This window comes from Armigeres subalbatus, chromosome 3 (genome assembly GCF_024139115.2).
Source record: "Armigeres subalbatus isolate Guangzhou_Male chromosome 3, GZ_Asu_2, whole genome shotgun sequence".
In the NCBI taxonomy this organism is placed as follows: Eukaryota; Metazoa; Arthropoda; class Insecta; order Diptera; family Culicidae; genus Armigeres; species Armigeres subalbatus.
Genome location: NC_085141.1, coordinates 323,480,622 through 323,503,568, shown reverse-complemented (window position 1 = coordinate 323,503,568; position 22,947 = coordinate 323,480,622). Strand labels below are relative to the sequence as shown.

General features: G+C 41.4%; 1 protein-coding gene across 1 annotated transcript; it reads left to right on the top strand.

The window, feature by feature from the left end:
- Positions 1-2,232: 2,232 nt before the first annotated feature.
- On the top strand, positions 2,233-22,075 carry LOC134225489 (fatty acyl-CoA reductase wat-like). Its single transcript, XM_062705598.1, has 5 exons — positions 2,233-2,683; positions 2,745-3,136; positions 20,069-20,611; positions 20,678-20,803; positions 21,773-22,075. Exons 1-5 carry the CDS (start codon positions 2,465-2,467, stop codon positions 21,993-21,995), a joined length of 1,503 nt encoding a protein of 500 aa, XP_062561582.1. The 5' UTR covers positions 2,233-2,464; the 3' UTR covers positions 21,996-22,075.
- The last annotated feature ends 872 nt before the right edge of the window (positions 22,076-22,947 follow it).

Below are 22,947 nucleotides of genomic sequence, written 5' to 3'. Positions count from 1 at the left end.
ACAATACCAATTTCTGTTTATCGAGGTCGTCGCTCCTGCTCGGGCTTGCATAAGAGATAAAATACCAAAAAATAATATCAACAAATTTATATGCAAAATACTTTAGGCATAACATGCTGAGGTATTTCAATACAAAACGAATAATAATTTGTGATGCGTTTGGTTTGTAATAGCAGAGTATGCATGAAGTATTTTGCATATAAATTTTTGGTATTATTTTTTGGTATTTTACCAATTCCTGTTATCGAGGTCGTCGCTCCTGCTCGGGTAGTGGGTTGGCCACATCTAACGTAAGAATAGAAACGAAATCTGCAAACAAGCGTTAGATTGAGTTCCATTGAACGTTAGATTTGAATCCTTCAGGACTTCGCAACAGTAGCTGACCCAGACTGACCCAGACTCGATGAGCAGCAGTTGGATTGAAAGTATTCGCCCCAGCGGACTGCCCAAAATGTCCCTAATTATGAAGACGAATCTTTTTTACAGCTCTATTTTTAAAATCTACATTCATTCTCGCAGATCATATCCTTAATTGAATAAAAGCATCCATTCTATTCAAACAAAAGCCACGTCATAGTGCTTACACTTTTCCAATGTGAAATAGCCCCATTATCTCATCTGTCAACAAGCATTCCAGAAGACCACAACAATGTGATGAAAAGCACCAAATAAAAGAATCATGGGATGCATCTCAACCTTGTCCCACATTGCACTGCAGTTCGCTCAAACTGAATCGCTACAATCCCCAAACGAATACTCTATGATACAGCCAACCAGTTATGTACATGAGTCCATATATGACGACACGTGTGCTTCTCTGCAAATGGAACGGCTTCCGACAACAATAAGTTTCAGCTTCTGAGTGAACATTCCTGGAGGCTCTGATGCGATGATGAGAGGGCTGCTGTGGAGCTGCTTCTTTCAAGGTTAAGGTCGTGTGAAGGCTTATGGGATAGAAATTCCTATTATGCATGTATGAGAAATGGTAGACCGCGACTCGGTTCATTACTCTCGGCAGACAGGTCCCAAGTCAGGCCGAACAGACATGTAAATACGGAGAAAACTTAATGGATTTCGGCACTCTTTTCCATCAGAAGGAGAAAAATGGTGAGCATGCGTTTTTGGGGCGTCGAACTGTATGTCGGGTGGGTAGATTTTTTGTGAAGTCCAATCAGGATGAAATCATTTTTATTTTGTCAGAAAAACGTAGATTTGATTTTACCATTTTTACCATTATTTGAAGTACTATCATGAGAAACAAAGTTAAAACAGGTATTTCATCCCACTTAATCCACCCATCCGTCGTCCTAAAAATGTGAACAAAATCCGCCGTTGGCTTTATTCGGAGCAGAATTAGAGTAGCCGTGACATTATTCGAAAACCACATAGCTGACGACGTTTATCGAAAGTATTGTTGATAAGATCTAGCTAAACCATTGGAAATTGTCTCAATTCTCCTGGGCATCGTGATAGCCTCGATATACACATGCAAAAGTGTGGAAGTACCGAATGATGTACACTAAATTAATGATTTCGTGTGTGTTACTTCTACGTGAAGTTAAACGATTTACAATGATATGGAAATGCTAATATCATCTTCCAAACTTGGACGTACATGTTCATGATAGCATTAGAGGCGAAAGTATAGAATTGATAGTTCCGTTAGGATACGGCAGGCATGAAGAATGTTTTATAGAAGTCGATTTGAAAGCGAGCGGAGGGCAATATTTGTGATGGCATATATCGCGACCTTCCTTCTGCCAAGCTCCCGTATGAAGGGAGGAAGAATATCAATTCTATACTTTCGCCTCTAATGCTATCATGAACATGTACGTCCAAGTTTGGAAGATGATATTAGCATTTCCATATCACCGAATGATGTTTTTGATATTTTTGGTGAGATTGTCCAATTCGAATTAGCTATTCGTTAGATTTTGGCAACAAGTAAGAAAGGTGTGTAGATGTTCACAAAGTCTTCAATGGGGACGAATACGCTTAACTGTTGGACAACAGTTACAAATTAGGCACAGTCCAATGATATGGAAAATGTTTTGACTAATACACAACAGCACTGTGATGATGTCATGTATGTGTATTTTCTAGTGCCCAGTTCGGTGAACTCCGCCGTATCCAACGAACTTCGGCAAAGGCAGTTTCATCGTGGTATGATTACCTTAACATTCACATTCTTTATATTGTAGTGCTTGTACAGTTTGTCCACCTAATAAGCATAAAATCAATGAATTTTAATGAGCCATTACCAGCAGTAAAGAAAGTGTCAACACCGTACAATAATAGGAAGGCGATTGTTATCGGCCTACGATAAATTGAATCGCTAATCGATTCTTTAATCGGTACCGAAAGAACGCTACGCTTTCGCGTGAAGTTATAAAACGTTTGCTATCATTTGCTTCTTGTCGTAGTCGTTCTACGGGCATGTGTCACGTAATTAGTCGCAGTTGGAATGTTTGAAAAAGTCATGCGGTCGGAGCCGTTGAAAACCATTCCGGAAACGTTCGCCGGGGTGGATGTGTTCGTGACCGGTGGTTCCGGTTTCATGGGAAAGGTGCTTATTGAAAAGCTTTTGCGATCATGTCCGGACATTGGACAAGTGTTTGTGTTGCTGCGTGAGAAGAAAGGGAAAATCGGCAAGGAGCGTGTTGAGGATTTGGTGCAAATTCCGGTAGGACTTCGAGACGCTTTTACCGTTGTGTTGAAGTTGATAAACTGTTTTGTTTTCGCAGTTATTCGATGTCTTACGCCAGACTAGACCAGATGCCATCCAGAAGATAGTTCCGATCACCGGTGATTGTTCTCAGTTGAAGTTAGGGCTCGATGAGTATAGCCTCAAACGGATGCAAAATGTGCAGTTCGTATTTCACGCTGCAGCAAGTGTTCGTTTCGACGATCCTCTGCAGAAGGCAATACTGCTCAACACCCGTGGAACGCGAGAGGTCATTCAATGGGCCAAGACATTGAAGAACCTTCGGGCGTTGGTGCACATTTCGACGACCTACTGTAATCCGGAGATTTTTGAAGTCCAAGAGCAAATCTACCCGGCCAAGATGAATTGGCAGAAGGCGATCGAGATGGCCGAGAAAATTGATGGGGAGGTGATGGAAACACTGTCGAAGAAGTAAGTGAATCGATCATCCACACAAGGGTGTTCAATGTTTATTGCTGATTGAAACGATCCTTTTGTAATTAATAGTAATGAACTTTCACATTTACTGTCCTTACTGCTAACAACAAGTATTTATATCCACCAGTTGCCATCGTTGTTAAGGGAGGGGCTTAAGAGAGGAGGATAAGCCTACAAAGTGTTGAAGCTAATCGATGAATTATTTATATAGGTATTTGCTTACTAATTCGTGATAAAATATGTTGGGCGAAAGGAAGTATATCGCGCTTGTGGGTAGACGTTTTTTTCTGCATTCAATTTTTCGCCTTTCTCGTACAACAAAGTTGTAACGAAAGGCTATAATGTAACACCAAATACGAACTTTTTATAGAAGGCTTGAAGACAATGTTACATATACCGATCGACTCAAACACTCCGTGTTTTATTTTCTTATGTTTTATTTTACAGTGAGTAATGCTTTACCTATGCACTAACCCAGCACACGTGTTTAGTAGTTGCCAAGCTACCACTCGGCAGTGTATTAGAGTGCGGGAATCTCCCAGCCGTGACTGCTCCTACCTAAACCCTCATTGGGATCCAACCCATAATTCCCCACGGACTGCCTTTCAGTATTACTTCTGGGGGATATGCAATACTTTACGTACTCCTCCCAAAACGACACGGTTTACGATGCCTTTCTTCGATGTTCTGTTTATCTTCTGAGCTTTTTGGCTCCATAGTTGATCCACGTCTCAGTAAGCGCATTAAAACCTTTTAGATCTATTCCTTGTGCCATTCATCACCACATCTTTTTGACGTAAACTACGTCTATGGGGAAGCCTCGGATACAGGGTGCAAAATGAAAATTTCCAAATTAAGGACCGAATTAAGTCGTTGCTAACATGCTGTTAGTAATTGCAAAGGCGCACAATTTAAAAAATCGGTCCTTTGTCAGGACCATTTACTATACAAAGAGAAGGGTTTGATTTGCTGTGTTTGAATTTGATGTTTGAATTTGCGAAAAGATTGGTCTTTATACTGATGAATGGGTACAGACGATAGCGCGGCAAATATTTTTGACGTAAAGGATTTTTCAAAAGAGCAACCGCTAGTGACCGGAAAATTCTTGGAGTCCAGTAAAAGTTTCTAGCATGATTTGAGTTTGGATATGTGCTGTTAGTGATTTAAAAGGCATATTATTGATAAATTATATAATATTATCAAGGGAAAATTGACCCGAGACGAACTGCTTTCTAAGTACCAAACGTAATCGCTTGGCGTCGGTAAAGAAATCATTGCGTTAGTACTCGAGCAAACAAAAATAGCTCAATAATATCAAATCTTGATTAGACAGCAAAGCTAGATATGGATATGATTGATATAAGAGATGAAAGATCAGACCATAATATCAGTATTTTTTGCACTAAAATATCATGAAGAGATCAAGTTATGTTATTTATAAGAAATCATATTTCGCTGCAAATTTTCGATACTTGTTACTGTTGGTTTATCTCTCATATAGACCTGTGCGCCGAAGTATTTGTGAACGGCGGCGGCGTAAGGCCATTTTTACATCGGCGGCGGCGGCGTCGGCGGCGTCACGCCGTAAGCAATGTTCGGCGGCGGCGTGAATCGGCGTGAAGAATTTTGAGTTGAGAAAAAAAGTTTCACGCAGCAAACCAGATGATGCCTTTTATTATTATTTTTTGTACAATTCAAGACAACATTTTCAAAACGACTTATCTGCTTTTGTAAACAAAGATTCAAACGACGATTTGACGAATCTGATAGCACTCCCACGCAAACCAACACCATTAACAGGTAGCGGAAACCTTCACCTACCTATTGATGGTGTTAGTTTGGGTGGGAGAGGTATCAGATTCGTCAAATCGTCGTTTGAATCTTTGTTTACAAAAGCAGATAAGTCGTTTTGAAAATTTTGTCTTGAATTACTAGCTGATCAGACTGATGGGGTGAACATCCTAATAGGTGTAGCTTGTATGTCCAGAGCAAAGTTTACATCACATCCTCCACTAGGACATTGTCGCATCACAACACATAAGTTCATTGGAAAGCAATTTGGATACAAATCCATAAATTCGTTCGGAAATTCCTCAATATATTCCTCAGAAAATTCGAAAAAGGAATTTTAAGCATTAATTAAGATGTTCCCTAATGAATTCCTTCAAAACTTCTAAGAATTCCCTTGAAAATTTATTTGGGTATTTCTTCGCAAATTCGTTCCTAAATTTCTTCAAAGGTTCCTTCAGAAATTTCCTTAGAAATTACTTTAGGGATTGCTTCGGAAATTCCTTTACGGAGTCTTTTGGGAATTTCTTTAGAAATTCATTGGAAAACTTTTTTAGGAGTTCCTTTGAAAATTCCTTTAAGAATTTCTTAGGAAATTCCAATGGAAAATCTTTCAAGGACTATAGAATACCTAGGGACACTGATTTAGGAATACAATCGGAAATCCTTTTTGAAAAAAACCTTTGGAGTTAGACTTAGGATTTTTTTTCTTAGAAATTCCTTTCAGGAATTTGTTTTTGGAATTTCTAAAAAAAAAATTCTTCCAGTAATTCCTCAACAATTTCTTTTGAAACTCTAGGAAGATATTTTTAGTATTCTCTCGAAATTTCTCTCTGGAATTTATTTAGAACTTTCTCCAGGATTTTTTCCAAATTTTCTTTAAGAATGCCTTCGAACATTCCTCCCTGAAATTCCTTTAGCAACTTTTTCAGAAATTCCTATAGATCTCCGCAAATTTCTTTTAAAATTCCTCTAAGAACTCTTTCGGGAATCTCTTCTGAAATTCTTTTGGAAAATCTTCGGAAATTTTGTTTGTAAATTCATTCATTTTTTTAATATTTGTTTACGAGTTTCTTCGAAAATTCCTTTAAAAATTCCTCCTTATGATTCGTTCCGGAGATATTCCTGCAGGAATTTTCTAAGGACTTCCTGGAGGAAGTTCCAAATGAGTTTCTGAAAAATAAATAAAAAGGTTTTCTGTCGGAATCCCTGCATGAATATAAATCCATAAATCCTGAATCCATATAAATTCCTGTGGCTTTTCTAAAGGGATTTTCGAAGAAATTCCTGGAGGAATTTCCCACTCAATTCTTGAAGGAATAACCAAAAGAGAACCTGAAAAGATTTTCGAACAGATTTTTAAATGAAGGATTTTTAGTGGATGTTTCAAGCAAATAGCTTTTGAAATTTAAATATTTTCTATAAGAATTTCTTCGAAAATCTGGACAGTAGTGAAACAAACTCAGTTTTGACTCTAGAATTAAGACTACATGCCAAGAAAAACTACCAAAATATCGAGATGGCGGATATTCGGATATTCTCAAGAATTTCTTGGGAATTTACTGCAGGAGTTCCATCGAAAATTTCTACAGATTTTCTCGAAAACACCTTAAATAAGAAAATATATTCAGGAATTATTTCGGAAAGACATCAAAAAACTCATTCTAATATACCTTCAAAAATTCTGTCAGGAATTCCATCGGGAATTTTTCATGAATTCCTTCAAAAAACGTCCACAAATGAAACCAGCTTTTTCTTTGAAATTTCCTTAGGAATTGCTTCTGAACTTCTTAGAACATTAGGAAATATCTTAAGAAATTCTTCTGGATGTTCTTACAAAATTCTTCTAAATAAGATTGATCTTGACAATTCCATCAGGAATTGCTTCAAAAATCTGTTTGGAATTGGAAATAAAATTTCTACCCATGTAGATGGGTACACTCCCCACAGTTGTAAAGGATTTGACGCGTCATTCCTCAAAGAAGTTACCCTCGAAAACCTCAAAAAGGATTGCGAATCTATTTATTAGTCTGTTGGATTACACTGTTGAAAGGAGATCCCGCGGCCTTCGCGTAAGTGTCTCTGCTTACGGGTCTGCCGCCTCCGTATTTTGCCCTTCATACAGCAGTGCATTGAAAGCAGAATGGTCTTTAAATTCGACTGTAATATTGGGTGGAGCCGTATGCAGAGCAAGACTCAAGCCAGAATGATGGATAACTGTACATTAGAGTGATTCAAATTTTGACTTTTTTGCTCCCCGATGCTTAAACGATTGCATTTGCCATTTTAATAATCCTCCTAAATTTTTAGCAATTTTGGATGTAATTTGACTGTGCACACGTCATTTGAAGTTTGTATGGAAATTACTGTGAAAACTGACCCTTATGTGGAAAACCGTTCCGTGTGGTGGCCCATGAGCTATTTAAATATAATCAACACATTGCCTACACAGAATACTTCTCAAGCTGAAAGGCAGTTGTTGTTGCGAAGCGATTTCTCGTTTGGAAGCAAAGTTATGAAGAAAACAAAAATGCTCATTATTGATATTGATGTTATTCTTTTACGTGTTAAATTGAATTTCCCACGTTTCAGTATTTCCCTAATAGCTTTTCTTGTGATCATCAAATCGTATCGCAACAAAGACGGCCTGTTTCCTTGTAAAATTTCTTATGTTGCCGATGTACCCATATGTATTAAGAGCTTAAAGGGAAGCTTGGGGAACGGTCTTCATGAAAGTTAATGTTTTTATAGTAATTTTCATACAAACTTCAAACCGCGCATACTCATTTAAATTACGTCAAAACTAGCTAAAAATTTAGGAGGATCATTAAAAAGGCAAATGCAATCGTTTAAGCATGGGGGAGCAAAAACGTCAAAATTTGAATCACTCTACTGTACATACACACATACTTTTAAAAAATTCCTTCGGAAATTATTTTAACAATTCCTCTGAAACTTTTCCAGGTATTTCATAAGGCATTCCATTCCCTCGGAAATTTATCTAGTAATTCTTTTGGAATTTCCTCCGCCATTTCCTTCCAAGACGAATTTTCAGATATAAGATATAATTTCCAAATGAATTACCGACATTCTTAGATTCCTTCAAGATTTTTTTTGAACATTCCTCCAAGTATTCCTTCTAAATTTTCTCCAGGGATTCCTTCAGAAAATCCTCCAAAAATTACTACGAAGATGGATTCAGAAATTCCTCAAGACTCTAAGCAATTTCTTCAGGTTCATTCCTTCAGAATTTTCTCCAGGACTTTCTTCGAAATATTTCAAGAAATCCCAGAAATTTATATGGGTATTGTTTATCAAAATAAAGTATTGCGTATTTATTTATTAGTCTGTTGGATTACACTGTTGAAAGGAGATTCTTTCTATCTTCGCGTAAGTGTCTCTACTCTTCCTCAGATATTCGTCTAGTATTTCCTTCGGAATTTTCTCCGCCTTTTGCTTCCAAAATTCTAGGACGAAATTTCGGATATCTCCGTACGAATTTCTAGAGAACTCCTAAAGAAATTGCCGACATTCTTAAATTTCTTTAAAAATTTTGTTGGACATTCCTCCAAGAATTCCTTCAGAATTTTCTCCAGGCAATCATCCACGAGGATAAATCCAAAAATTCCTCAAAACTCTAAGAACTTTCTTCAATTATTCCTTCTGCACTTCCTCCAGGATATCCTTTAGGCATTATTTCAGGAAAACCAAGAAATGTCTTTGGGAATTTTTTTATAAAAATAAATTAAACCCGTTTTTTGGAACAATTCTGGCAATTGAAGTACAAGGAGGAGTGAAGGAAATGTTCAATTTGATGGGTCACGTGTCCCATCGTGCTCCAGCTCAAGCCAAATTACCATTTTGAATTCGCATATCACGAGGCTATCACAATGATACTCCATGCTCAGGGAAGTTTAAAAAATCCTACCTGATCCAACTGTTATAGTGTTGACTTGTAGGCGCAAATATAAGCACTAGACCAATTAAGATATGTAACATTCAAACCTTTAAAAAGATGATGAACCACCAATGCGACCAGAATGAAGTTATTCCACATGAAGTTATATATGAAATTAGGAGTTCATCGCTACGCTCGTAGATTTGGAGGTCTGTTGCCAAGAAGTTCTTGGATGACCTAGCATTTAACACGCCAATGCCGGTAAAAGTGCCAGAGATAAAAATAAATCTGCTAAAGGTATAACAGCTATTTAATCAATGCCTGATAGGTTGCCTTGGTCCGGTAGACGCAAACGCACTACATACTGTGATTTTTGTGTTGGCCAATCATCGGCGTGAAATACGAAATTCGGCGGCGTGGAGCCAATCGGCGTATGGCGCGCCGCCGACACCTTGACCGGCGTCGGCGTACGTCAACAAGTGTCGGCGGCGGCGGCGTGGCGCGGCGGCGCACAGGTCTACTCTCATATCAATCAATTCCATATCATGTTTTGCAATTCTATTCGTGGCTTCTGCCCTGGTATCGGTTCGAGTGGCGCTCATCGGCAGGTGGTAGCTGCAGAAAATTTGTTCACTTTTATGCTAAAAACCACGATAAACGTAAGGCTAACATCTCTCTCCCTCTTTTTCTCTCGATCAACCTCCTTCTCTCTTGGGAACGTTTTCGGTAGCCCTGAAAAGGGCCGTTGGATTATTGTCGGTGTGGACGGACGCGCTTCACCTCCGGAGCCGTACAGCATGCGACCCTAGCATTTCAGTGCGTAGACAACATCCATGACGGTGACCATTCTGCGCTTGGAGTGCTCCGTATAGGTGACAGCGTCCCGTACAATATTTATCAGGAACAAAATTCAGCATACCGCAAGTTTCCTAGTAGATGAGTTTGGAAATATGCTTGGCCCCTCCTTTGTCGTGTCCCTTGCTAGGACCGGTTATTGTAATGGTGGTGGATGGGTGGATGTGTTTCTGAACCGAAATAGTGCGCAAGGTTGTTATCGATCATTTAGTAATCTGCCTTCGATTATTTAGTGGTTTGTCAATAACCCATTTCAGAGGCTAAATTTCAAAATGTGTTGTATGGTGGACTTCTAGTGCAAAGGTTTATCTACAACTCTGCCTAACAGTTCGTTGTTTGAATTTCACTAATAACGGAGCTATAGCGCTAGTAGCAGTAACTTAGACTAAATGATTGCATATTTTGTTATCACTTAGTATAAGTATAGCAACTAGCACCGTAGCTCCTTTAATAGTGGAATTCGAACATCGACCTGTTAAGGAGAGTTGTAGAAAAACCTTCGCACTAAAAGTCCACCATACAACACGTTTTGAAATTATGCCTCTGGAATGAGTTATTGACAAACTACTAAATGACCGAAGGCAGATTACTAAATGATCGATAACATCCTTGAGTGCACGTGCGAGACAGCAGCTCTCTTGTAAACAATAAAGTAAAACCATTAGCCCCGCCCCTTTAGAAATAACGGTGCACATTTCATTTATTTTAAGGGCGGAGCCCACTTCTTCATTTTCTCTATGCTTAAAAAGACCCGTGTTTCGGGCGCGCGTTTCATTTCCGTTCGAGCATTCACAGAGACCGGACACGATGGTGTGACTGTGAGCCAGCATAGGAAGCAATCGTCGGGCGGATAGGCGTTTGTGGCGTCATCGATGTTGGAGCTGCGGTGATTGCTAATAGTTATTGCCTAGCCAACACCAAATCATATAAGATGTAACATAAGGTGTTAAGCAGCGATGCCAGATTGTTTCAACATCAATTCCGTAGATTTGCTTCAATATTTTGGATGGCCCAATTCCGGTGATCAACCACAAACCTTTCAGTTCCAGTTAAAAAATGAAGTGAGTTAAGAAAAATGAATTAAATTAAGTTGTTCCGATAAATTGATAAAATCTAAAGCAACCCCACTGTACTCACTTCAAATTTTATGAGATGATTCGAGGAAACAAAAAAATACACCACACTCCATAATTTTATTTTGTGAACCAGCAAACAAATTTGCTAGGAAGTACCGAATAAAATAAACATTACAGATTTTGTTAATCTGAATACAGAAAACCAGCAAACAATAAGTTTCATAATCTTTTCGGTCCCTCATCTGTCGAACAAAGTGGATATGTCTGCTGGTACTTGCATATCAGTTCCATTTAAGTGTTTAAAAGTTAATTCCATAAACAGCATTTCATTTTATGGATCTTTTTAATAACATGATGAAATATGAGATTTTGCTCAAAAAAAATGTAACGAAATAGCAAACTAACATATTTAATTTAGATATTGAATTTACCCGCATACCAGTCTCATTAGGAATTTACATAAGCTGATTGTTCAAAATTTAATTATTTTTCCATTGATCTAAATTGCTCAACAGTAATTTATTAAAGAGGAACTTGTTCAAATTTTAACAAAATCGTAGTATCAGTGGCGTAGCCAGAAAATTGGTCTGGGGGGGTTTTCTGAACATTTTTTTTTTTCGAAAAAAAAAATTTTTTCCAAAAATTTTGTCCCTGGGGGGGGTTTTATACCCAAAACCACCCCCGTGGCTACGCCACTGCGTAGTATGATTGTGATTTTTTTAAGTTTGAAAAGAAAAAATCGATTTGGAACTTCATTGGCTTTTATCTCAGTATGCGAAAAACCAGTTTCAAATTAATAAAATTTCAACTGAATATTTGACCATCTGGTATCTATATGTTCTATCCTAAAAATGTATCAAGAAACGCACGTAGAAAGTCAGAGCCAGAGAATATATTTTAGCTTAAATCACAACATGAACAAATGCTCACCGACGAATACATACAATTATATTCACTGGATTTACAGTACAGTTGATTTTGCTGGATACTAAAATGTGCGAAGAGCATTTGTAATGTTTGTGTAATATTCAAGGATTTGTTTTTGGGAAGAATTCCAGTTTTTTTCTTTTCTGCAAATAACTCAGGGAGTTTTAATGGAAACCATTCTGAGAGTTCATGCATGAATCCTTTTAGGAGATCTTCCAACAATTCCCCAATTTCTTTATTATTTGTTACGTAAGTTCTTCCCTGAGTCCCCAAGAAGTTATTATGCGAGTTCATCTAAAAACTATTTTGTGAATTCCTCCAGAAATCACGCAGATTATTTCGTATTTCAAAAACTTCTCTGGAGATGTTCCCAGAGTTCTTCCAGCAATCCTTGAGTACAGAAAACGTTTCAAGAATTCCTCCGGTAGTGCCCGTAATTCCTTAAATTTTTCAGAAATATTTCTGGGAGTTTCCATAAAACCTCCTCCCATGATTTCCAGAATAGTTCTTCCACGAGAGTTCTTCGAAGAATTTTTCCGGTTGTTCTTACAGCAATTACTCCGATGATTCCTCCAGTAGAAATTTATGTGAGAATTTCTGGAGGAAATCTATAAAACGAATTTCTGGAGAAATTCCAGCTTGAAACTCTTAGCAATTTTCTAGTAGATTCTTTAAAAAAATCCTGGTGTATCAGTATAAATGCTTGAAGAAAATCCAAGACAAACGCCAGGGATTTTGAAATGTCTATTGTCATATACTTATACGTTGAACAAGAAGGAAAACTTACTTTAAGCAACACACGATGTGAATGTCTCGTAGGGGCAAGACACCATAAAATCTTAAAAGATTGATATGAGACAAAGCCCCTATGAATCACCGATGAAAATTAAAACTGAGATAAAGAATCTGTAGATTTCCGCAGAAATTTTCAAATTTCCGTAGATTTTATCTACGGATCCGTAGATCCGTAGAAAGCATTCAATTCCGTAGATCTACGGAAATTTCCGTAAATCTGGCAACGCTGGTGTTAAGTGGAAGCGATATACATACGTCTTTTATGGGGAAGTACTTATATCGCCTCCACTTAAGCTTCTTATGTGACATCATATAAGATCTTGTGTTACCTGAGTAAATAGAGACATTGAAAATAAATTGGTTCTTTTGAGGACCATCATTGCATTGGGAAGGAAGTTGTTAGTCTAAAAGGATTCAAATTTTTGGCGTCCTGTGAAATGTCAAAATTATGAGTTTGGATATGTGCTGTTGGTGATTCAAAGTGCATATCATTGGGATCATTAACAATAGAAAATTCACCAGAGACGAACTTTTATTTAAGTACCAAACATAATCGCTTGGCGTCGGTAGTGGAATCTGATGCCATTATCGGTCTGAGCAGGTAGCTGCAGACAAATTTCTTCACTATATGTTAAAAAACATCAATAAATCGACAGCTGTCATCTGCCTCCCCCCATCTCTTTCTCCCCTTTCTTCTTTGGTACGTGGTCGGTGGCCCTAAAAAACTTTGGATTATTGTTGGGTGGTGGAACTTGCGCACTCAATCCTCGAAGCCGTACAGCATTCGCCCCATGGACATCCATGGCGGTGACCATTCTGCGCTTGGAGTGCTCCGTGTAGGTGACGTCTACGGTAGTTACTGATAATGGTGATTGGAGACATTGATGATAAATCCGATAAATCGGTTCTTTTGAGGACCATCATTACATTGGGAAGAAAATTTTTAGTCTGACCGGGAAATTTTTGGCGTCTAGTAAAATGTTCTAGCAAGATTCTGCGTTTGGATACGTGCTATTAGTGATTCGAAATGCATACGATTGTGATGATTTACAATAGAAAATTCACCCAAGACGAACTAATATTTGCACCCATACCGATTAACAAAGAGGCGCATTCTTTATTGAATAGAAGAAAACTGCAACAGTAGATTCTGTAGCGTTTAACAAACTAGTATTTACATGACGCTAAATTTATCATTGCACCAAAAGGTTATTCGTAGTTTACGTTGGGCGGTCGTGTCTTGTACACAACCCTTCTGAATTTTTGAGCCATTTAGCTCTCAGCGTATTCGCAATCTACTCAGATAGCCCCGGTGGAAGGCTATTACGATAGTCCCTACGGCGGATCTATCCTACTCCGGAGAGAAATTCCCCGACAGCGGGAGCTCTCCCGTTACCGGACCTGACACCACGTTCTGTGGCTATGCGCTCGTCGTAAGCTGACAACAGTTGCGACGTTGGTAGCTGGTGCTTGCGTTCCCGTTCATTATCGACGTCTTTGACGGCGTACTGTGATGCTCATGGTCTGCTTTCCGCTTCCGTTGTGGTACATTCTCGCGACGATATTATCGGTGGTAGTGTCCATTCCGCATGCCTCCAACATCGCACTCTTCTCTTCTCCGCTTCGGACCGGGGACATGTGAACGGAATGTGCTCAGCCGTTTCTGCCACGTCTGGACATTGGGGACAGTCGGCGGATCGATCCTTCGAACCTAAGCAGGTACCACCTGAAGCATTCGTGGCCTGTTAAAAAGGCCAAGCCAAAATTTAGCTCTCCTTGTGAGGTATGCTAATTCATGCCGACACACTTGAGACTAGGCGATGGGTCTATCATGCCCACGAGTAAACATGCCGCATCAGCTAATGAGTACACTCCAGCTTTCGGTCGTTAGAGTTTGCGTCGACACCTAGATTTGAGCTCCGTACCGCAGTATTAAAACCACCACGCTTGCCAGCAGCTTGCGCTTGCTGGAACTCACCCAAGAGCTGTTCGCTGTCATCCGATAAGGGGCGATTCAAATATGACGTCCACTACTTTTTTGGATTTCTAGACCCCCTTCCCCCTCTGTCATGCTTTTTTGTATACCTAGTACATGTACTGTCACAAAATCTTAGACCCCCTTTCCCCTAAAACTTGTGACATCATTTTTGAACGACCCCTAATCCCGCTATCACCCTCGATGAGCTTACGGGCGTAGTTGAGATGATTTTTGAAGCTCAACGTATCAACAAGCATCCCCTCCAATTGTAAAAGTTTTTTTTTCGATTTTGTATTTTTTTCCAATTTTTTTTCCGGAACGCAATGGCCGATTGGGCCAATTTTCATTAGAGAAAAATTAGGAAGGATTCCGCGTCGAATGAACACCAAGCTGCGATACTACAGTTTTCAAATGGGGGATGTAATTTTATTAAAAAAGATTAGATGAGCGTATTCCTGCAGGACATATGTAAACATCCTACAGAAATTTACAGGAACTGATAAAGGAAATTTCCAGGATTTTCCCATCCAGAAGGAAACTTCTGAGCATCTTGAAAGGATGCTTCTGTGTCTCTTGGAAGTATACTTCGAAGCCTCATTGAAAGAAGAATTCCGAGCCTCTTGAAGGGAAATTTCCGAGGCTCTTGAAAGGAACCTTCCGAGCCTCTTGGAAGGAGGCTTTCATGCGTCTTGAAAAAGACGCCTTTTTTAAGGGATGCCTCCCGAGTAGCACACTTGTCACATACTAGTCACTGTGAATCCCATGCGACCAAATCCAGTCACATTGGAGTTGCTGCAGTCAAATCGATCTGAACTGTGCCACTAGGGCTCTGAGCCTCTTGAAAGTAGTCAAGCAACTGGACGAGGTCACGAACGCGGACGACGTCGTCTCTGCCGTCAGAGACCAGTGCGGTACAGAGGTCGACAAGATCTCTGTACGCCTAAGAGGCGGTCCCTTTGGCACACAGGTAGCCTACCTTAGGTTACCGGTTGCGGAGGCCAAAGCAAAGCCCAATGAGCAAACTCCAGCCGCCTTCAATGGACAGGTGCTGTCGGTGCTTAGAGTTGGGACATAAGTCCTACAACTGTAAAGGCCCGGACCGTAGCAATCTGTGTCGTCGTTGTGGTGAGGAAGGGCACAAGGCGCATGAATGTGATAAGGCACCAAAGTGCCTTATCTGCGCCAGCAAAAAGCAAGCCTGTAACCACGTTATGGGTGGGTATTCGTGTCATCGGAGAGAAAAATAAGAATAAGCCGTGCAAGTAACACAGCTGAATCTTAACCACTGTGCAACTGCCCAGCAGCTGTTGTGGCAGTCGGTCTCGGAGTCGAGGACTGATGTCGCCCTCCTGTCCGACCCGTACAACGTCCCTGTCGATAACGGCAATTGGGTGGCGGACGGGTCTAGGATGGCGGCTATTTGCACGACGGGACGGTACCCGATCCAAGAGGTGGTACACTCCTCTGCTGAGGGTGTCGCGATAGCTAAGATCAATGGTGTGTTCTATTGTAGCTGCTATGCCCCACCAAGGTGGCCATTAGAACAGTTCAATCAGATGATAGATAGGCTATCGTCTGACCTAGTGGGTCGTAAGCCGGTCGTCATAGCAGGAGATTTTAACGCTTGGACAGTGGAGTGGGGCAGCCGCTGCACCAATCGAAGGGGTCAAGCGTTACTAGAGGTGCTAGCGAAGCTCGACGCAGTGCTAGTCAATGATGGTTCCACTAGGACGTTCAGAAGGAACGGAATCGAGTCATGGATTTATGTAACATTTGCCAGTCCTGGTCTGGCACTAGGCTTGGACTGGATGGTTACACCCATAGTGATCATCTAGCAATTCGCTTTAAGATCAACTATGGCGTGCAACATCCGAGGTCCGGGGATCCCTGTCAGGTGGAGAACCAATCACTTCGATAACGAAGTTTTCACCGCGTCCCTGGGACTGGAAGCTAACACTGAAGGTCTAAGCAGGGATGCGTTGGTAGCTGTCCTATAACGCGCGTATGGCGCCACCATGCCAAGAAATGGCAGACGCCCGGTATACTGGTGGAGTCACGAGATTGCGGCCCTTCGATCAACCTGCCTCAATGCTAAACGAAGGATGCAACGTGCCCGCACCGAGAATGAAAGAGTGGACCGCCGTGAAGTGTTTCGATCTGCTAAACTGGCCTTTAACAAGGCCATCAAGAGCAGTAAGAGAGCGTGTTTCGACAACCCTTGCGAAGGAGCCAACGCGAATCCGTGGGGTGACGCCTACAGGATAGTGATGGCCAAGACCAAAGGGAGTTCTTCACCCCCTGAACCGTCCCCGGATAGGTCCAGAACCGTGTACTATTATACGAGACCGATGCCGGTCAGAGAAGCGTACCTATTACCGCAGGAGTTTCGCAAGGTTCAATATTGAGCCCGGTACTATGGAGCCTTATGTATGACGGGATTCTGAAACTAAAGTTCCCTACTGGTGTTAAGATCGTCGATTTCGCAGATGACGTAACCTTGGAGGTCTACGGGGTGTTAATTCCCGAGGTAGAACTGACCGCAGCACACTCGATCAGCACGGTGAAGGATTGGATGAGCGCTAGAGGCCTGTGGCTCGCTCAACATAAGACGGAGGTGGTTAGCGTCAACAACCGCAAGTCGGTTCAACATGCAGTGATTCACGTGGGTGAAGTCGCGATCGCATCAAAGCGGAGTTTGAAGCTCCTTGGGGTCGTAATAGACGACAAGCTGACCTTCGCCAGCCATGTCGACTACGCGTGCAAGAGGGCTTCGACTGCTGTTGCGGCATTATCGACGATGTTGTCTAACAGTCCCAAGGTGTGTGCCAGTAGACGTAGGGTACTGGCAGGCGTTGCCGTATCTATTCTTAGGTACGGCGGCCCGTCCTGGGTGAAAGCTCTGGGGGTAACCAGTTACCTGCGGAAGCTGGAGAGCACGTACCGCTTAATGTGTCTCAGAGTGATATCTGCCTACCGCACGATATCACACGATGCAGCTTGCGTGATTGCGAGCATGATGCCAGTCGGGCTGGTCATCCGGGAAGACGAGAAGTGTTTCGAGCTACGTGGCAACAGAGGAACCCGCGAACGCATCAGGGTGACTTCGGTTGCCAGATGGCAGCCCGAGTGGGATAACTCTTCTAAAGGTAGATGGGTCCTAACATATCGAGCTGGGTGGAGAGACCCCATGGGGAAGTTCACTTCCATCTGACACAATTCCTGTCAGGCCATGGCTGCTTCCGGCAGTACCTCCACAGGTTTGGGCACGCGTCTGCCCTGACTGCCCAGGTGTTGACGAAACTGCAGAGCACATACTGTTCGTATGTCCTCGTTTCGACGTCGAAAGAAGAGCTATGCTAGACGTTTGCGGTTGGGACACAACCCCGGATACCCTTATCCAGAGGATGTGCCAAGCGGTGGAGAAGTGGAACGCAGTTTCGACTGCAAACACTCAGATTGCCTGCAGCTTGCAGAGAATCTGGTGCGCCGAGCAGCAGTTGAGCAGTCGACAAGCATGACTAACTTGTGATTGGTTAGTTAGAGCGAAAACAGGCTAAGCGCGGGGAAATGAATGAGACGTTTGCACATGTCGAGGTAAGAGTGTCCCAGCGGGTGGCAACCGCAGTAACATGGCTGGCATGGTAGAAGAGTGACCGCATAGGTGTTAGTGTGGACTGCATATGCCGAAGTAGAAGGGTCGTAGCGTAGAACTGTTGGTACCTATCCCTATCGATACCTCGAGGCATGGCAGAGGTGAGTAGAGTGAGCAGTGAGTCTCGCGTGGCATGTTAGAGGTGAGCACCCAAGTCAGACTCGCATGGCATGTCAGAAGTGAGAACCTAAGTAAGTCCCACATGGTGTTTCAGAGCGTGTGTCAGGAGGAGTGTGCTAGAGTGAGCACCATGGAATCAATTTTTCTGGAATGCGCGTGCGAAACAAGTGACAAAAGTTAACCAACGACAAAGCTTTGTTTTTGTTGGAGATAATAATGACAAAGATCCGAAAAATTATGTCAGCAATAAAAAAGAAGACGATCTTGTTGCTAACTTTTCAACCCGTTATTTTGCATTATTTCTAGAGCAAATTTCGGTTTTATGCTATCATAGTTTCTGCTTTTATGGAAATATTCGAGAATTGAACAATGATTACAAAATTAGCATCGTATTTTCGGAAATATAAGAGCATGCAAGGCAAATGATTCAGGTTCGGATAAACATAAAGGTTTGTCGCTAGGTGCGTTTGTCAGTAACAAACTCTGTTGATGACAAAGAGTATATTTTTAGGCGTTGCCCGAATATTGATTCCCTGGTGAGCACCCAAAGTCTCAGATTTGTGTGCTAGAGCGTGAATCAGGTGGTAGGGTGAGCATCCGAGTTAGTCTCACATGGTATGTCAGTGGTGAGCATCCAAGTAAGACTCATATGGTGCGTCAGAAAGAGTGTCAGGGTGTGTTAAAGAGAGCACCCAAATAAGACTCATACGGGATGAGTACCTGTGTGAGCGTGAATGAGCGAGTACATTAAGGTCACTCCTGACGGAATCCATGTTTCAAAGTGCTCGCGTTTTCGGGGGCACACCATTCGATACGGAAGCAACGCACAACTGTCATTTTTATTATTTCACGCATGCTGCGACGCAGCAAAGCTAAATCAACAAAAATGACAGTTATGCGCCGCCTCCGTATCGAGTGGTGTGCCCCCGAAAACGCGAGCACTTTGAAACTTGGATTCCGTCAGGAGTGACCTTAAGTACTGCCTATCCCCCATAAGTAATGCTGGGAGGGAGTTCCTGGGGAACCCAGGGTATTAGTAGAGAGGGTAACTCAAGTAACCATTCTGTTGCTTGGGTGGGTTTAGTGGGTCCGGCGGGCTGGCCTTCTGCTTTCCGCGCCAACCCCACTCCCTGAGTGATAATTCCATGTGTCTGTATGCAGATTTGCCTTCATCCCTCTATATAAAAAAGCCTCTTGAAATTAGAATTCTGAGCCTTTTGAAACGAAGCTTTCGATCCTCTTGAAAGAAGACTTCCGAGCCTCATTAAAGAGCCCTTTCGATCCTCTTGAAAGGAGGCTTTCGTGCATCTTGGTAGCAGGCTTTTAAGAAGCATAGAAGGATGATTCTTATTCTATTGCAACGAAGCAACTAAGCTTTTCGAAAAAAAAACCTTCATACCTCTCAAATGGAGGCTTTCGTACCTCAAGACTCTAGATTTGAGTTTGGAAGCATATTCTTAACATAGTATTTAAAAATACGGTCCACACAGAATATTCTAGCACGGAATCCGGCCTGCTGCCGCCGGAGTGTCATATCAATCTTCTCCTGAATCCGGACTAGGATAATTTTGCATACGATTTTGATAACGGTACACAAGTTGAACAAGTTGTACGAAGTGCTCGAACCAGCATTTACGCAGGTCAGTTGGGTCGATCAGTAGCTGACTAGTTGCGTCTTTCACAAGCATCGTTGCATTCATCTTCGCTCCGCTTAAGCGTGGTGAGATATCGCAGAGGTGGCGAATGTCTCTTCTTCGTCGGCAAGAGAGTCCGTTCCATAACATCAACTCATTATTTCAAGTTTGACCAAAATACTAACAATCAAACTTAATTTCAGACTGACCGGTTTCTCGCCCAACACGTACACTTTCACGAAAGGCTTGGCGGAGCAAATTTGCTACGACTACCAGCAGGAAATACCATTGGTCATTTTTCGGCCCTCAATCGTTACGAACGCGGAAAAGGAGCCGGTTCCGGGGTGGATCGACAACTTCAATGGTCCGGTCGGGTTGTTAGCCGGCATGGGCACAGGAGTTATGCGAACCGGATGCATAAATGTGGACAAACATATCAACTGCATCCCGGTAGATGTGAGCATCAAGGCCATCATAGTTGCGGCATGGAAATGCGCCAATAGTTCCCAATCGGATATGGTAATCTACAACAGTGCTGCTGAAGTGCACAAGACGGCCACCTACAAATTCCTGTTGACTGACGGCGAGGACATTTACTTTAGAGTACCTACAACGCAAATGATGTGGGTGCCGGGTGGAATGAATCTCAGTAATATGTTCCTGTTCTATATCTTTTTCTTTATCTGTCAATTATTACCATCAATCATGGCGGATGCATTTCTCAGTCTAAGTGGCCGAAAACCAATGTGAGTTGATTCATTTTTTCGAGATAATGCTTGTTATCGGTTAAGCAATGTGTTACTATTTTACAGGCTGTTACGACTGCAGCGACGAATTTTCGATGCAACAATTGCGCTCGAATACTTTATAGATAACGAGTGGGTGTTCAAGACCGACAATTTTCGAAGCCTCGATCTGGATTTGCTTGAACAGGACAAGTAAGATTTTATTTTTCCGTTTATTTATTCGACTGAAAGCTCATTAGTGGGGCATCGAAATCCACCTTAGTATATGAAAAAGCCACTAGAGAATAGAAATCAAATGCAAATGAAAAATTTGTCATTGATACAGGATCATTAAGGCTTGTACTTTTGGCACATTAAAAACTTCGAAAATAATGATAAAATATTGAATTATGTTAGCTACCCTTGAATCGAAATGCGTCCACCGTGGATGGATTTCGAATCAAGGGATCAAAGCAATTTAATAAAAAAAAATGGGGGCATAAACTCCGCGTATGGTGGGTGGCGATTTGTTTGATGTTTTTTTTTTGTTTTTTCAAAGCCTTACTTTCCATTTCAATGACCAAAGTTTACTGTCAAGTATATGAACAGTATAAGAATACCTTTAACCCCTTTTTATTTATTGATACCTCATGAGGTGGACGGATTTTGGTGCTGTGCGGGTTTCGGTCCCCCACGGTTCTAACTGTCAGACTGCAAGTTAAACGTGGCCCCAATCCTCTGAAGAACTATTAGTGGTTGAAACAAAAACTTTTCTCCAACTTCACGAATTAGGCTCGCATAAGCTATTCCATGTACGTAAGGCAATCAGATGGGGCCCTCCTTAGCCGTGCGGTAAGACGCACGGCTACAAAGCAAGACCATGCTGAGGTTCGGATTGGAAATTGTCTCGACTTCCTTGGACATAAAATTATGATCGTGTTAGCCTCATGATATGCGAATGCAAAAATGGTATTCTGGCTTCGAAACCTCGCAGTTAATAACTGTGGAAGTGCTTAATGAACACTAAGCTGTGAGGCGGCCCTGTCCCAGTGTGGGGATGTAATGCCAATAAGAAGAAGAAGAAGAAGGCAATCAGATTCTAATTCTCCACCAATAGTTTTCCTACGAATAACTATGCTTTCCTTTGTAGATTGAAGGCATTTTAATTGTTTTCTTTTTTAGGGAATCATTTAATATCAGTTACTTGAAGGACGGTTTGATGGCGTACTACACCATCTGTATTCTTGGCGGACGCCGATACCTATTCAAAGAGAAGGATGAGACGATTCCAGCAGCTAGGAAGAAACTCTTCCGTCTTTATTGGATAAACAAAACAATTCAGTGTGCGTTCGTCGGACTAGTGGGATACATGATTTATTGTAGGTATGCTGTGCCAGGTGTATAGCTTTATTTATTTGAATAAATCAATAAAACATTTTTCAATATCATTTGTACTATGAACCACTTGGGACGTGGGAATATGTCTATGTTTTCCATACTGCGGTACACTTCACGATAGCAAAAAAAATCGAAAAGCGTCACGAAAATATGGTAGACTTTGAATGTGGATATCTCAGCAGGTTCATGATGAATTTACAATTTTCTTTGTCCATTTAGTCAAGGAAGAGGTAATGCTCCATATTTGATGTATTGACATTTTGATTTATAATTATTTACTACTGAAAACGTACATGTCATAAGACGACTTAGTAATATTCCAATTAAACTCCACTACTGGATTGTATCAATATAAATACGTATTTCGACTTCAACAGTAAGGCCGTCTTCAGTGTCTCGCACTTAACTCGGTATGGCTCCAAATGGCTGGAGCGAAATGCGATGACAGCAGCTCTCCGTCAGTGCGTGTGCACGCCACGGAAATCTGACGAGAAGAGGCCGAGTCATGGCTTGCTGCTCACCGATTGACACGCTGAGGAGGTAATGTATAATCTCACGCTGATGTTAACTTACTCAAACCCCACATTCCCCTTCTACTCTCTCAAAAAAAGTAAAAAAAAGTTTAACTCAGGGCTCGAACTCGAGTCCACTGAGTGAGAGTCCGGCGTGCTACTTCTCTGCCGTTCTTGCTTCCTCGGGCATTTCCACTTCTTCTCTCACAAAAAAGCAACAAAAAACCCTCTAGCATTGGAAGCAGTTTTTTTTCAAAGTTATTTTCGCAAGACGAAGATGAACGTTGAACATGTTGCATTTGAAAGCTAAACTTAAAAAACGAGCAATGGGTAATGTTTTCAACATAATCGCGAGTAGACGTAGGACTTGTATAAACGTAACGTATTTACATTTAACTTCTAACTTTAGGATCTATGGAGTTTTATTACAGTATTGATATTGAAAAC